Here is a 17774-nt window from a genome sequence, read left to right on the forward strand (position 1 = left end):
CTCTTGCATTGATGCATGCCTGTATTCGTCGCGGCATAGATCCCTCGGAGTGGTTGGTCGGTCACGTCGTCCATAAGCAGACCTTCTCAATCTATCCCAGGCATGTTCGATAGGGTTCATGTCCGGAGAACATGCTGGCCAATCTAGTCGAGCGATGTCGTTATCCCGAAGGAAGTCATTCACAAGATGTGCACGATGGGGGTGCGAATCGTCGTCCATGAAGACGAATGCCTCGCCAATATGCTGCGATATGATTGCACTTTCGGTCGGAGGATGGCATTCACGTATCGTACAGACCACCAATATGACCACCAACTGCGTACGTCGGCCCCACGTAATGCCACCCTAATACATCAGGGAACCTCCACCTTGCTGTATTCGCTGGACAGTGTGTGTAGACATTCAGCCTGACCGCGTTGACTCCAAACACGTCTCCGACGATTGTCTGGTTGAAGGCATATGCGACACTCTTCGATGAAGAGAACATGACACCAATCCTGAGCGGTCCATTCTGCATGTTGTTAGGCCCATCTGTACCGCGCTGCATGTTGTCGTGGTTGCAAAGTTGGACTTGGCCATGGATGTTTGGAGTGAAGTTGCGCATCATGCAGCCTATTACACACAGTTTGAGTCGTAACACGACATCCTGTAGCTGCACGAAAAGCATTATTCAACATGGTGGTTCAAATGGCTCTGAGCACTATGGGACTTAACTTCTGAGGTCATCAGTCCCCTAGAACTTAGAACTACTTAAACCTAACTAACCTAAGAACATCACATACATCAATGCCCGAGGCAGGATTCGAACTTGCGACCGTAGTGGTCGCGCGGTTCCAGACTGTAGCGCCTAGAACCGGTCGGCCACCTCGGCCGGCCAACATGGTGGTGCTGTTGTCAGGGTTCCTCCGAGCCACAATCCGTAGGTAGAGGTCATCCTGTGCAGTAGTAGCCCTTGGGCGGTCTGAGCGAGGGATGTCAACGACAGTTCCTGTCTCTCTGTATTTCCTTCATGTCCGAACAAAATCGCTTTGGTTCACTCAGAGACGTCTGGGCACTTCCCTTGTTGAGAGCCCTTCCTCGCTCAAAGTAACAATGCGGACGCGATCGAACAACGGTATTGACCGCCTAGGCATGGTTGAACTACAGGTAACAAGAGCCGTGTAGCTCCTACCTGGTGAAATGACTGGAACTGATCGGCTGTCGGACCCCGCTCGTCTAATAGGCGCTGCTCATGCATGGTTGTTTATATCATTGGGCCGGTTTAGTGACATCTCCGAACATTCAACATCCACAGTCAACGTCTATCTTCAGAAGTTCTGGGAATCGGCGTGATTCAAAACTCTTTTTTTATGTGTGTACATTGTCGTCGCAAATTTTGCGAATGACGTGAGGCAGTCCTACTGCCGAAGCCGTGGTAGTGAATCCCAATCTGGTTTGAACACGATTTCAAAAATATTGTCACGTTCTGTTTCATGCTGTTGTACTCAACCGATCGAATGGTGAACAGAGAGGAATATTTTAACCGAAGAACTTGATTTCTTTTTTACAATCATTGTGTTTGATACCATATAGTCGCGTAGGGTCTTAAGAAACGTCTTCCGAAACTAGTAACAAAGAAGCAGCAAAAGCACTTCGCTGGGGGAATGGATTTGTAGTGTATGCTGATGTGCCTAAGAAAACTCTACGAGAAAATCTAGCGAATTGATTTCGTTCAAATGATATCTCCGAGATACAGACCATAAAAGAAATTAGCAGTCTGCAAAAACTATCTATGGTATACTGTCACATCTCTGATAATGCTGATTTTTTGAGTGATTTGAATTGTCTCTATGTATACGTGTGTGAATATGTCCGAAAATGGCCACTGCAAAACTGAATTTTTAGAGCAATAATTTATTTGTTGCTGCACAGTGAATCCTAAGTAGCGTCGTTAAAATTGTATCAGAGAATTACTATAATACTATGTCAGCGACGCTCATGATAGCGGTGTTGTTCACTAAATATAGTGGAATAGAGGATGGAAAACACTCTGGCCGAAAAGTGTGTTGCCAGCTGCCCCATTCTACCTTCCTCAGCACCTCTGAAAATTTTTCCAGTAATTTTGACATGCTCTCTTTTTAACATCACTCCCGCAAGCTCCCCTAACTGCAACTGACTCATACCCACTAGTCCATCGCTGCAAGTTGCTCGTACCCACGCAGTCTCACTTGCCCATTCTGTCACTTACTCAGCCCAACTTACTGTCATTATCTCTTTGTGCGTCTCTAACCGTCACTGTCTCCTGTCTCACAGCCAGTCTCCCTCGTTCTGTTCTACCTTTAGTGTCGGCTCCTGTCACTGTCTCCCTCTTGTCGTCTCTTACTGTGATTATTCATTTATTCGCACTGTCACTGTCTCTTCTCGCTGTCACTATCTCTCTCTTCCCCGTTCTCATTGTCACTGACTGTATCTCTCATTATCACTGGCTCTCACCTACTTCCTCGTACTCCTTCTCTTTTTTTCTCTCCCACTGGCACCTCCTTCACTCTTTTCCTAGCATTGTTCTGTCACTGTCAACTATATTCCAATGCTACTATTTTCCTCCTTTTCCCTCACACTGCCATTTTCTCGTTCGTTCTTTCTATACCGCAACTACTTTTCCGTCTCTTTCTCACTGCCACAGTCTCCTCTCTCAGCATAAAACAACCACGAATATGTTTGCACGCCAAAATCCTTGGGAACATTTTTAACATTGGTGAGGAAAGTAGAATGAGGCAGCTGGTACCCCACTTTTCAGACAGATACTTTTAAACGGGAGCATATTCGCGCTTTTTGTGCCCAGATAGGCCATTTCCGCTGGTTCCCTTCTTTTCCCTACAGCACGTCATGTCACACATATGAACAGAACTTTATGGGTCCGTATGATTTTGATGGTTCCCTTATGTAAAACTGAAATAACGCAAAACACCTCAGACCGGATTTTACGTGGACAAAAATTTTGAACTTGATTTAGCACTACAACATGGACTTTCCAGCACTGTTCTGGTGAAAGCAGAGACACTTAACAGCATATTTCTCCGAGATAGGTCACTTTAAAAACTATGATTTCGCCTCACACCAGATCTTACGTGTAAAAGTAGGGTAACTGTGAACCTCTCTATCTGGGAAATGAATAAAGATATCAAGAAAGTTTTCAAGGTTATTCGAGGTCGGGATCTTAGTAACATACCGTAAAAGTCTTAGGCATTTCTGTGCATAGCTGTCTTGGAATCCGCGCCTCGTTGTGGTACGAAAAAGATAGAAACAGCCTTTTTTGAGATTTTCTAAGGAACTGCCAATGATCTAATGGTGCCTCCATTGTCCGCCGTAGACTACAACAAATGCAGAAAGAATCAGTCTGTTTGCTCCATTTGCCTATGCAGGAGGAAATGTGTAATATTCATACTTCGACCCAGTACTTTAGGATAGCGATGCTTCTGTTGGGTATACAAATAGTCGCTAGCGCAAGGACTATCCAAAACACTTGACCCTAACTTTTTATCACCTATAGAACCCGAGTTATGACCTCCGGAGCAATTCCGTTTGTACATATTAGGTAGCGCTTGAGTACCGATAGGTCTAGGCGCATAATCGTAACCGGAAACAAACGTTTGACTTTGGAATGTGCCTTGTGCATTCTGAAGAAGACTTGATGCAGTTCTCTGAGAAGCTCCCACAACCTACATCCATTTTTTACCTGCTTAGAGTATTCATGCCCAGATCTCCCTCTACAATAATTAAACCTCCCCACTTACCTTCGTTACCAAACCGACTATTTTCCGAAGCCGCAGGATGTCTCCAATCACCCGATCCATTCTTTTAGTCAAGTCGTACCACAATTTTCTTTTCACCAATTTGATCCAGCACTGGTACATTAATTATTCGAACTTCCCATCTAGTTTTCAACATTATTCCATAGCACAATATTTCATAAGTTGTCTTCTCTCAATCGCTTGTCGTTTGCGTTTCATTCCGTACAATGCTAGAATGCATGCAAATGCCTTTAGGAAAGATTTCTTCACACTTAAATTTATATTCGATGTTAAATAATTTGTCGTTTTGAGCAACGCTTTTGTTGCTTTTACCAATCTACACTTTATATTCTCTTATTTCGACCATCGTCAGTTATAGTACTGCCTAAATAGCAAAACGTATCTCCTAGTTTCGGTGTCTCATATTCTACTCTGATTCTGTAAGCGTCTCCTGATTTAATTCGATTACATTCCATTATCCTTGTTTTATTTACGTTGATATTCATCTTATAATCTCTTTAAGACACTATCCATTCCGTTCATTTGCTCCTTTACCATCTCTGACAAAATTATAGTGTCACTGGCAACCCGCAAAGTTTTTATTTTTTATCCTTGAATTTTAATTTCCTTTCCAAATTTCTGTTTGGTTTCGTTTATTGCTTGCTCAGTATGCAGACAGAATAACATAAGGAATTGGCTACAGTTCTGTCTCATTTACTTCTCAACTGCTGCCTGCTTTTCGTGCCCATCGCCTCTTTATAACTACGGTTTGATTTCTGTACATATTGCAGATAATCCTTCGCTCCCTGCATTTTATCCCTGCTACCGCCAGAATTTGGATGCGCGTGTGCAGATGAGGCAACAATTAATTGACATCTGCTTTTGTTAAAATATTATGTCAGTGACATAGCTATTAAAATCGGTACATTTCTTACACTGTACAAATTCGATGTCATAGTTTATACACGGCGATTCAGCTGTCCATACGTATGGGTTTTATGCTACCCGCAGTGGCTTCAAATACTACGTGCAAATTTTCACATTCACTCACTCACTATGCACAAACTACGGGTCTATTAGTCCTACAGAAAAAAATAAACAGGACCGTTTTGTAGGGAATTTAATGCAGTTACATTTTGGACTGGGATACGTTTTTGCTAGAGGCCATAGTTTCGAGTTATTGAAGAAAAAAATACAAAAGTGATGTTCAAACGCGTTTTTATTGAATAACTCGAAAACTGTGGGCTCCTGCGAAAACGTATCCCAGTACAAAATTTAACTACGAACAATTTCCTACAAAAATGTCCTGTTAATTTTTTCTGTATGACTAAAGATTTGCGTGTAGCGAGCGAGAGAATAAGAAAATATTATGGTAATTGATGGCGTTGCAGGTTGCATAAAACCCATAGATAGGGGCAGCGGAATCACCATGTGTAGGGATGTCATATCGTAAGGTGTGACGTACAGGAAATCAGGACTGCGTAGAGCAACCAGCAAATGAGTGCAGATGTTGGTCTCATTACGCTTTAGGCATGTATACGGGAATGAAGCAGTGCAACGAGCGGTGGGAAGAGAGCTACTGTTGTCGGGGCTCTGGGCGTTATTTAGCCCGGCGCGGCGTCTAATGCACGGGACATCTGGGCGAACGCGGGCATGACGCTTTGCATTTGTAACAAGAGCCGGGCGCTCCCCGAAATTTAAATTTTTATGCCGAAACTTGGCCGCTCTTAAGGGGGCCAACATTCGCCTCGTGTCCGGAGATAATTAGCTTCGGAGTCGCATCCCGGTTAAACTTCAGCGTGCACGTATAAATTGCATCCGACCTGACTCATGGGACGGAATACCTTTGCTTGTGCGCGGGTGGCACTGCCCGCTGGTAAGTAGTCTTCCGGCGAGCGTGACGCGGCGAGTGTGAAAAGCTTAGTTTGCAATAGTTGTTAGCAAGTAATTGGCTCTCGATTTCATGATCAAGCCGCATAAATTGAGTCTAAATTATATACAGGGTGATTCAGCTTTATCGATGGGTTTAATCCAACCCGCAGTGCCTCCAAGAACCACGTGCATCTTTTACATATTCTCTCGCTCGCTACACACAAACTGTTAGTCCTACACAAAAGATGAACGGGATCTTTTTGTTGGGAATTTAAAGTGGTTAAATTTTGTACCGTTGTACATTTTCGCCAGAGGCTGGAGTTTTCAAAGTATTAAAAAACATATAAATAAACAAACAAAACTGGCCTCTAAATGAGTTTTTCTTGAATGACTCGAAAACTGTGGCCTCAAGTGAAATCTGCCGGCCGGGGTGGCCGAGCGGTTCTAGGCGCTACAGTCTGGAACCGAGCGACCGCTACGGTCGCAGGTTCCAATCCTGCCTCGGGCATGGAAGTGTGTGATGTCCTTAGGTTAGTTAGGTTTAAGTAGTTCTAAGTTCTAGGGGACTGGTGACCTCAGAAGTTAAGTCCCATAGTGCTCAGAGCCATTTTCAAGTGAAATCTTACACCAGTATAGAAATGTGACTAGATTAAATTTCCTACAAATAGGTCCTGTTAATTTTTTCTGTTGAACGATTAGTTTGCTTGCAGTGAGCGAGAGAATACGAAAATTTGTTACATGATTTTTGATGGTGTTGCAGGTTGCATTAAACCCATCGATAGGGACAGGTGAATCACCCTTTATATATAAGGGTCGCTCATTACTCCAGCCATCTTACCTCTTCTCTCATACACACTGCTAGAAACTTAAATCAGTTAAAATCTTCCACTGGCTATCATATTCAAGTGTTCTCTCAAGTTTTATCGGTGTGATTGATTAGTGGTGTGTTTTTGAATGCACAGCCGACTTGTTGTTTACATTGCACGCACAATAAATCGACGACCAGCCAGTCTTCTTCTTCAGGGCCTGTGAGTTACACTGTTACGTTTACTAGCTGGACGCCAATAAACGGGACGGAGTTTTTAATTAAACAAGACGGAGTCCGGCACTTGATTTATTAGTATCTCTCTGCTACCAGAATCGAAAAAAATGTATGTTCCACGGAATATCAGTGTAAACTCTGAAAAACAAGACTTCCAGTAGGCCTAGAGGGCGTCAGGGGTCGAATCTACAGTCAACTATAACTAGGGGCGCCAAAAACCGACAAAAGTTCACAGCTTAGTTGGAGGCGAGGCAGAAAGTACACGTACCCAGAAGATGCTGCTTTAACGAAGCGAAACAGATCCTGTGAAAATGTTTCAAATGGCTCTGAGCACTATGGGACTCAACTTCTGAGGTCATTAGTCCCCTAGAACTTAGAACTAGTTAAACCGAACTAACCTAAGGACATCACACACATCCATGCCCGAGGCAGGATTCGAACCTGCGACTGTAGAGGTCTCGCGGTTCCAGACTGCAGCGCCTAGGACCGCACGGCCACCTCGGCTGGCTCGTGTGAAAAAACATCATCAGTTAATACCAGATGGCGGTCTTTTTTCAAGTTCAGTTCACCAAGTTGGTCTAGCCTTTCTTTTCCCACGTCAACTGACCTGGCCGGCCGCGGTGGCCGAGCGGTTCTAGGCGCTTCAGTCCGGAACCGCGCTGCTGCTACGGTCGCAGGTTCGAATCCTGCCTCGGGCATGGATTTGTGTGATGTCCTTAGGTTAGTTGGGTTTAAGTAGTTCTAAGTTCTAGGGGACTGATGACCTCAGATCTTAAGTCCCATAGTGCTCAAAGCCATTTTTGAACTGACCTGTCGTGAATTTTGTGCTAAAATTTTTTTTTACTGTCTTCTGTATCGTATTGTGTTACCGCTACTTTTTTCAGGCCTTCTTTTACTGCACTGATCCATTTTACATTTTGGACGAACAGTCCAGCGTAGGAAATTGTCGGAAAGCGTTCTATGACGAGGGTATTGGAAAGCTGGTATAACGCGACGACAGATGTCTAAGTCGGGGCGGCGTAGAGAAGTAGCTGCAAGGTTTAGCTAACTGTTGCAGATCAAACAGTTTTGATTTTCTCTGCGGTTTCCATTTCGCAACCGATTGTTCCTTACTTTCGAACAGTCCTCGCTTTTCGATTTCCTTATTTGCACGTAGTCTGTATGTTCTTTCTTCACTGTAATTTGAATCTTTCGTTCTCTCCTTTGGATTTCTTCAGTGCTTTTTTTCTGTTTAAAACGAATGTTTCAGCGCTTTGCGGCTGTAAACTTAGGTCGAAACTATTTTTACTAGATCCGGGTGTAATTTCTAGGTTTTTGTGTGTTGTTTGTGCAGACGTGCGCATGAGTGTCGCGGGAGATGCAAGAGGGCAGCGCGATGGTGACGCCGGGCTATGAGCAGACGGAGAGCGGTGGAGGCGTCGCCATGACACAGGCTGGGGGTGGCGCCGAGCAGCAGACTGCGGCCGGGGGCGGCGCCGCGGCTGGCGGGGGCGGCGGCGGCGGTGGAGGCGGCGCGCCCGCGGGCTTCGGCCCGCCCGACCAGGCGCAGTTCGAGGCGGACAAGCGCTCCGTCTACAAGTCAGTACCCGGCAAACCGTACATCTGACGCCTATACATTTGATTTTAGCCAGTCTAATCATTAAATACGGCGGTCACTCCAAATGAATTGCACACTATTTTTGTAAAAATACATTTTCATTCTGCATGTGTGAAAGTTTTACAGTGTGTAGATACATCCTTCCCGCTTGTTTTCAAACTTAGTTCAACCTGTTCCCGTGAGTGGCACCGTCACAGCATGTCTTCAAGATGGCTGCTATACATTTGACGTTCGTCAGAAGCAACGTGCTATCATTGAATTCCTGTGCTATGAAAACGAGATAGTGGGAAACATCCACAAAAGGTTGAAAAAGGTGTATGGAGATGCTGCTGTCGATCGCAGTACAGTTAGTCGGTGGGCAAGCAGGTTACGTAATGAAAGCGGGCACGGCAATATTGAGGATTGTCCTCGCAGCGGCAGGTCTCATACTGCACGCATTCCAGACAATGTGCAGAGAGTTAACGAATTGATGACTGCTGACAGACGCATCACAGTGAACGAATTGGCTGGTTCAAATGGCTCTGAGCACTATGGGACTTAACTGCTGTGGTCATCAGTCCCCTAGAACTTAGAACTACTTAAACCTAACTAACCTAAGGACATCAAACACATCCATGCCCGAAGCAGGATTCGAACCTGCAACCGTAGCAGTCGCGCGGTTCCAGACTGAGCGCCTACAACCGCTCGGCCACTTCGGCCAGCAGTGAACGAATTGTCACGCTACGCTGGGACAGGGGAAAGGAAGTGTTTGCAGAATACCGAAAGTGATGGCGTTAAAAATGGTTTGTGTAAGGTGGGTTCCCAGGATGTTGACAGTGGTTCACAAAGAACAAGAAAAACGGTGTGCAGCGAACTTTTGGAACAGTACAAGAATGGCGGAGATGAATTTCTTGGAAGAATTGGACAGGTGATGAAACATGGCTCCATTATTTTTCACTAGAGACGAAGAGGCAATCAATGGAGTGGCACCATGCAAATTCACCCAAGGAAAAAAAACATTCTAAGCCTCACCTTCTGCTGGAAAAGTTATGGCTTCGGTGTTTTTCGATTCCGAAGGACTCTTGCTTGTGGACATCATGCCAAGTGGAACCACCATAAATTCTGATGCATATGTGATGACACTGAAGAAACTTCAAGGTCGACTGAGTTGTGTTTGGCCACATCGGCAAAAGCAGGATGTTTTGCTGTTGCACGACAATGCACGGCCACATGTCAGTCAACAGATTGGTCTAGAATTTTACCATGCAGGTATACAGGTGCTGGTTCCAAGATGGCTTAAGGCAGTTGAGAGGGATAGAAATTATGTGGAGAAATGAAAATATTGTTCCTAAAGGATGTATCTACACACTGTAAAACTTTCAAACATGTAGAATAAAAGATGGATTAAAAAAAATTGTGTGCATTTCTTTTGGAGTGACCCTTGTAGTTTGTCGAGAAGACAAAATGAACAATAAATCACTTTGTTATTCTGGGTGACATCAAGAAGGACAGCAGATAACAATTTTTGTTATTGTAAGTAAAACGTCTATTTGGAAGAACACGTAATTAAATTTGTTCATTTTTTAGGGCGGTGGGAGGGGAGACTCGGGTGGTTTGGAGGGTCTAGAGGGAGGGTGCTTCATCATGGTGTCATGTGGCCCACCAGGACTCCTCTATTGTGCCATCTTCTTCATCTCAGAGTAGCAGCTGAAACCTCACCCTCAATTATTTCTCGAATGTTTTCCAATCTTTGTCTTCCCCTACAATTTTTACCCTGTACAGCTCCCCCAAATGGTGACTGTTTGCGTATCGAAGCATGTAGTCCAGTTTGTGCCAAATTGTTTTTTTGTTACACGCCGCCATCTTGCTGTTGTAGTTTTAGTGTCCAGCAGTGTACATACAGGGTGATATGAGGCACTGAGAGCACAAGCGGACTAACCCCGGAGAAGTCAATATGGAGGAAACAGGTCTCATAATACGGGCCCACAAATAATGTATGTTTGTGATACATTGCAGCCTTGTAACATGCATATGATGTAACTGTGGTTTTATTGAACAATATTTTGACATAGATAAATTACAAAAGTACTATATAGTAGAATATTAGCAGTTTTGTTGTGGCTTAGTCCATTTTCGCTCCAAGTAGTTGAACATTCTCAATGACAGGTCCGTTAGTACGCTGATGCATGTGACAATAGTATTCATTACTAGTATACATTGTACACATTACATGTACCATTTTACATTGGTTTCTGTAATGTTACGCATTGTGTTACATTTCAAAATCATCCACAGGCAATGTTTCTACAGCATTTGATGACGTTTGTAAAGTTTTGTAGAAATCATGATGAAGTGGAGGTACATACGGAAGCAAACTTAGCAGATCCTTCTTTTTTGCCTCTGTAATTACATTTCCATTAGGATAAAGCAGTTCGAGATTGCTGATGCATGTGGATGTTCGTTTGGCCACATCAATTTCCTGAAATGGCTCTTGGTTTTGGTTCGAGTATTTATACAATATTTTGAATCTGTTGGTTGCTTCATACCGCAGCCACTGTATGTTCAACCATTGTACTTTACAATTGCATTTTTCGATTCGTGATGTTTCTTTCGAGTTGTTTTGTTGAAAAGAAACATTCCGCATTCATATTAATTACCTTGAATGGATTCCTTTTTCTGGCACTCACTACCACATCATTCCAGTGTTTAGGACGGTAAATATTAGGAAAATACTTTTTTCGTTTCTGAACTAAGCCAAAATCCTGATCACAGGGCAGGTACGAGCGTCCGCTAACTAAAAATTTATGGTCTATTTCCTTCACAGAGAACTCTGAGCTGTTGACAATGTATTGGCACAGTACAGCAACCTTTATGTTTCTATTCTGGCCTCCGCACTGATCAGAGTACATAATTAGTTTTTCAGTCCTGACAAAATTGCGTATGAAGTACAGCAAACAAGAACCAATTTCTTGTGGCCCTCTCGACGCAATGGATTCATGCCACAGAAACATGTATACATCATCATTGTGCATATTGTGGATGCCAAAGCAATATGTCCACAACTGACGTTTGTAATAGCAAACTCCAGTTGAGATGATCGGTGTAGGCAAAGTTTTCATCAAATCAAATGTTATCACTGTAACGTTACCATCTGATTTGCTAAGCAATGTATCACTATGTAAACCTGCCCGTGCATACTCAGCTTTTTGCTGATGGAATTCACGTTCTGCAATTAACTCCGTCCTCTCCTTATCATTATCGGCAGCTGTTATTTTTACCTGCAAAGCATCACATGTTCGACAAGAGTCGGACACTGGTGGATGAAATTACAAATTGAAGTTTTCGTAAAAAATTTTGCGGAAAATAAAATGAGAAACGGGCATTTGCTCCTCTGCACAGTACAGTGAATACATGACTGATAAATTTAAATCTGGTCCTAAATACTTTCTACCGTTATTTTTATGATACGCATAATGGCTTTCATACGCCGGGAATTTTTCTATGAAACGTTTTACTACATCAACTTTGTGGCGAGGTGTTTTATTACCAGGTTCACCTTTACCTCTACCATCACGAGGAGGGGTGGCTTTTTCCCCTTTATTCTTGAGTACCCTATCGATTCTTCCAGCAGATACGGATAAAGTATTCTGAAAGAATCTTTTGCACACCCTCGTTTCAGACCCATTTGAATTGAGCAAGTAATACAATCTCGTCTTCTCCCTACGTGAATGTTGCTGACCTACGTAAGACCGTGCTTTATCAACGACTTTAATCATGGTAAACAGGAAAGCCGACTGCAGATCGTGGCTGCCTAAATTATAAAACTCATTGAACACTTGTTCCTGCTGTTCTTCGTTGATGTGTTTGTGGCACTCATACCGGCACGTACACTCGCTGATTTTCCGCAATTCCTTTCGAGGTACAAGGTTACCCTTACGGTTTACATACTCTTGACCTAGAGCTCTCCGTTCTTTCCTAACGTTACGAAGCCATTTATCTTCGTTTCTAAGGCGCTTCTTTCCTCGGCTCCGTACCACGGCATCGTCGTTCGTCTCTGGCACGTCCTCTGGAACAGTTGTTGCTGCAGCCGTGCTCGCTCTCGCGTCTCCCGGCACTTCCCCATCGGACGCAAACATCTCTCTAATAACAATATCCATCCCTCAATGTAATATTAACTACACTACAGTAATGGTCAACGTGTGCATTGGTATCCACAGGCGAAGCAATTGCTCAACACAACTCGGCGGGCGGTAAAACATTGTTGTACACATAACATTACAAGTGATCGTTACTTGATTACACAAAATAGCAATACATAAAGTATTGTTTGTATGTCATTCTGTTTTCGTATGGAAAACAACCTGCATTTTCTGAACAAAGTCACCATTCGAGATACGGTACATCTAGACGTGTTTGCATATGAACGCGTTAGTGTACAATCGACAATGTTATCCGCAAAAAAGGAATGGAACACAGTACAAACTAACCTTCCAATTGCTCCTCCACGCTTTTCGCAGGGGCTGCCATGCTGATCAACTGAAATACACGTCCACGTGGTCACTGGTCCAATACGTTGTTCCACACTAAATACACAAGTCTTTCGTTCGCCGGCGTCACGCGCAATAGCAGTGGACGGAGAGCATAGAGCACAAACGGACTATGACGCATAGTCCACTCCTGCTCTCAACGGTATCTATCGGCGGTTGAGTGCAACAGCAATGTTTACGTTGCTACATTAGACAAACCTTCAGATAAACAAACAGATCAACATGCATTGCATAATACTCGTATACTGTTATCACAACATGTCAATACCTCAAATTCACAAAAAGTGTGGGTTAGTCCGCTTGTGCTCTCAGTGCCTCATATGTAAATAAGGAAAAATATTTTGTGCATTGTGTCATACATTATGCTACGAAAGTGGAATCCTTTGTAGCTATTTCAGTAAACAGAACAACTAAATTTAATAAAATCTTGGAATGTGAAGGGAACTTTTGAGTAGCCCTATGTGCCTGCAAAACCTTGGAGGAAACAGCGATAACATGAACACAGAAGGTCAATTTTCCCTATGTCTTTACAGAACTGGCTAATTCAGATCATGATTTTGGTGTGTCATGTGACATATGAGTGGGAGGGTAAGGTCTCTACATATTGAGGGCCTTCATTATCTCATTAAATAGTTAAAGTTTTCCGTTATTTTGTAAACAAATAAGTTCATGTGAAAAACGAAAATTGTTCTTGACATGTTGCGCACAGTAGTATGCAGCCCTCAGAATAGTTTTCATCATTTATGACTGACCGTGTATAAGAAAATGGATGAATCTGTGTGTGGGTGTACAGTCCACGATAGCTGTGGAAAGTACGGGGCAATTTCAACCAAACTTGTTGCACTTAGTGCCAGGATCTCATTGAAATGGGTGTAAGACACCACTAGGACCCTATGATGGTAAACAGTGTGAATTTAAAATTCTATTACAAAACTCTCACAAAAATTATGTGGTAGCTGAGGAATTGTAGTTTAGTGATAGGTTACATTGAGTTTATTTATTTATAGTTAATCCATATGTTTATTTGTAAAACAAAATATTTTATGAAACAGGTTGGAATATCATCTCTATAAGCAAAAAGACTGCTTGCTACTCGCTGCAAAGATGACATGGTGAGTTGAAGACAGGCACAATGAAAAGACTCATGCATTTAGCTTTTGGCCAAAGCCTTCTTCAGAAAAGAAAATGAAACACACACACACACTCATTCATTCACACAACCAAGCACACCTTGTGCACACATGATTGCCATCTCTGGCAGCTCTGACTGAGGTCTGCTTGCTAGGGTGTGTGTCGGAAAGACTTACCTTAGGGGGGAAAAAAGGACGGGTATACACTCGCGCACACACACACATATCCATCCACACGTATACAGACACAAGCAGACATATTTAAAGACAAAGAGTTTGGGCAGAGATGTCAGTCGAGGCGGAAGTGCAGAGGCAAAGATGATGTTGAATGACAGGTGAGGTGTGAGTGACGGCAACTTGAAATTAGTGGAGATTGAGGCCTGGTGGGTAACGGGAAGAGAGGATATATTGAAGAGCAAGTTCCCATCTCCGGAGTTCGGATAGGTTGGTGTTGGTGGGAAGTATCCAGATAACCCGGACGGTGTAACACTGTGCCAAGATGTGCTGGCCGTGCACCAAGGCATGTTTAGCCACAGGGTGATCCTCATTACCAACAAACACTGTCTGCCTGTGTCCATTCATGCGAATGGACAGTTTGTTGCTGGTCATTCCCACATAGAATGCATCACAGTGTAGGCAGGTCAGTTGTTAAATCACGTGGGTGCTTTCACATGTGGCTCTGCCTTTGATCGTGTACACCTTCCGGGTTACAGGACTGGAGTAGGTGGTGGTAGGAGGGTGCATGGGACAGGTTTTACACCGGGGGCAGTTACAAGCATAGGAGCCAGAGGGTAAGGAAGGTGGTTTGGGGATTTCATAGGGATGAACTAACAGGTTACGAAGGTTAGGTGGACGGCGGAAAGACACTCTTGGTGGAGTGGGGAGGATTTAATGAAGGATGGATCTCATTTCAGGGCAGGATTTGAGGAAGTCGTATCCCTGCTGGAGAGCCACATTCAGAGTCTGGTCCAGTCCCGGAAAGTATCCTGTCACAAGTGGGGCACTTTTGTGGTTCTTCTGTGGGGGATTCTGGGTTTGAGGGGATGAGGAAGTGGCTCTGGTTATTTGCTTCTGTACCAGGTATTATAAGTAGTGGTGGCAGTAGTAGTAACAGTAGTAGTAGTATTGTGTCAAAAGCGTACACGTATACGCAGTTATCAAACAGTATATTACATAAAATTTGACCAAAGCCTGGCTACTTCTAGTGTGTTCTCCAAAGCTTGAAGTATGTCATCTTCCATGCAGGAGGTAGACGCAGTTGGCTCTGAAGAATATGTTAACTGTCTGATCTTCTCCACAGTCGCACTTGACATTGTCTTCTTTGCCGTAGCCCCATCTTGCCACATTGGCATTGGATCTGCCCACTCCTGATCCCAGTTTATTCAAAGAATTCCATGTCACAGCCTTCCCTTGTCCCTTCCAGGTAGCAGAGTTTCAGATTTTTCCAACCATGGGGAAGAGGGATCTTTCACTTTCCACACTTTTTCTGAGAAAGCTCCTCCTGGATTTCAGTCTTTGCATGTGCATTTCATGACCATATAATAGTTGAGTTACCTCCTGCTCCACGTTCTTCCTTTCGTTGTTCGCACCTGTTTCTTTTCGAACATAGGCTGTAGCTATTCCTGCCAGGTAGCAAAGTCACACAGTTGGAGTAGATTTTAAACAGCCTGGTATAAGACTGCATTTGGCGTTAATGGCTACATCCACCTGTTTGGTGTGATTTGAGTACATCAAACATAATATGCATACTCTGCAGTGAAATAACACAATGTCACTGCAGAAGTCTGAATTGGTTTGACTTGACTACCCCACTGTGAACCAGCCAACTTTTTAAGTAGATTGTACATAGTGGCAACTTTCAACTTGTTTTTCATGCAGAACTTCACATATGTAAGAAATCTGTCAAGTGTGTTCCTAGGTACTTTAGATTATTACATAGCTCCACTTTAATCTCTGACAAGATCACATTTAATTTCTGAGCAGCCAAATGGAAAGCACATACTGGTGTCTTAGAGGGATTTGGTTTAAGCAGGTTTGTACTGTAGTATCTTGATACTTCTTAAAGAGCATTAGTGTGTGTGTTTTCCATCGATTCAAAGTCCCCAGTTACAGGAGTCAAGGAAAACACTTTATTAATAATTATAATAAAAAGTAATATCACCAGTTACTGTTACATTTTCAGCAAGTACACCAAGTCCTTTCATCCATACAAGTATTTTCTCATCATTAGAAACTTTCCTACAAGAACGGGTATACAGAGTAAAAGGCATATTACTATAAACAAAACTAGGTCTACTTTGTGTCTTCGGGTTGATTCCACAGTGCCAGGTCTTGTAGGCGATGGCATCTCGGTCGGCAAAATATTCTAGTCCAGGTAGCGATGCGTTCTCACAGCGGACAATTGCGAGTGTAAACCACCCAATGCCAGCTGTTCCAGTCGCAATGTCGAGTGAAAAATTAACTCGATACCCACGAAAAAAAAAAAAAGGTCCATTAAGAATCACAGATTGTGCAGTGCCATTTCCTCCAAGTTTATTTTCCAAGCTAATTATGTGTTTGTAAACTGGCATGCGGTGGCGACGATGACGATAGACACGTCGACGAGGCATAGTGCTTCAATGCTGTTGCAGATAGAGCTCACAGTGGAATGATTTGTGCTCTGAAATCATCAGCATACAACAAAACTCCTGGTACGGGTTGCCATAGGTAGGTCATTTGTACATAGAGGCTGAACCACCTAAAACTTGCACTGCAGATATTGCGGAAATGGAAACTGTTATCGTTGTGTGGTTTTCAAAGAATGGGTTCTTGGTCAAGGGCTTGTATTGTTAGCCAATCAACAGACTGTAGTAATATGTAGACAGTGTCTTTTTTGTGCAAACATACACTTTTTTTTAAATGTAACAATGCGTATTGACATTAACAAACTGAAAGTAGGGTAAACTGGAATGCCTGTGGTGTTTGTTGCAAGATTTTAGTGCGCATTGAGTATGAGATAGCGTTTTTTTAAAAGTTCCACATCGACATTTGTTTGTGCCATTCAACCTGAGTAGTTGCTAGGTATGATGTTGTTACATTTGCGTACAGTGTGTTTGTGTGTTCCTTGAGCTCATTGCTACTTAGTGTGTGACAGTCCAAGCGATAGTTCGTGAGTGGATGAAGGGATTTACCAGTGCCGTAAAAGCTGACATGCTTGTGGTGTATGGAGTGTGTAGGAAATATGCAGTTCATTATTGTGTGATGTATGTGGCAAGATATCCCAACAGACATCAACCATGTCAACAATTATTTATCAACCTGAAACTTCCTGGCAGATTAAAACTGTGTGTGGGACCAAGACTCGAACTCGGGACCTTTGCATTTCACGGGCAAGTGCTCTACCATCTGAGCTACCCAAGCACGACACACGCCCCATCTTCACAGCTTTACTTCCGCCAGTACCTCGTCCCCTACTTTCCAAACTTCACAGAAGCTCTCCTGCGAATCTTGCAGAACTAGCACTCCTGGAAGAAAGGATACTGCGGAGACATGGCTTAGCCACAGCCAGTGAAAATCTCATTCTGGAAAGATCCCTCAGGCTGTGGTAGTCTCGTTACTGGTCAGAATCCACATAGCTAGTGTATGCACTTGTGTTGTTCTTTAGTGTGTGCTACCAAAAGCATTGTGCAAGTGTCGGTGTGGGAACTTTTATAAAATACAGTATCTCATAAACAACTCACACTAGAATCCTGCAACAAACACCACTGACGTTCCAACTTAACCCTACTATCAGTTTGTTAATGTCAATAGACATTGCTCCATTAAAAACCACACACAGGCACTAATTTAATTGATTGT

The 17774-nt window shown here is 43.3% G+C and overlaps 1 protein-coding gene across 1 annotated transcript in view; it reads left to right on the forward strand.

Moving 5' to 3' along the window:
* The window catches only part of LOC124711126 (homeobox protein PKNOX1-like), a 731542-nt gene that overhangs the window by 677273 nt on the left and 36495 nt on the right, over nt 1–17774 (forward strand). The window contains exons 4-5 of the mRNA XM_047241014.1: nt 8018–8123; nt 8193–8262. Coding sequence (XP_047096970.1) covers nt 8042–8123; nt 8193–8262 — 152 coding nt within the window. The 5' untranslated portion in view covers nt 8018–8041. The remainder of the gene's footprint in view (nt 1–8017; nt 8124–8192; nt 8263–17774) is intronic.

This window comes from Schistocerca piceifrons, chromosome 8, assembly GCF_021461385.2.
Source record: "Schistocerca piceifrons isolate TAMUIC-IGC-003096 chromosome 8, iqSchPice1.1, whole genome shotgun sequence".
NCBI lineage: Eukaryota > Metazoa > Arthropoda > Insecta > Orthoptera > Acrididae > Schistocerca > Schistocerca piceifrons.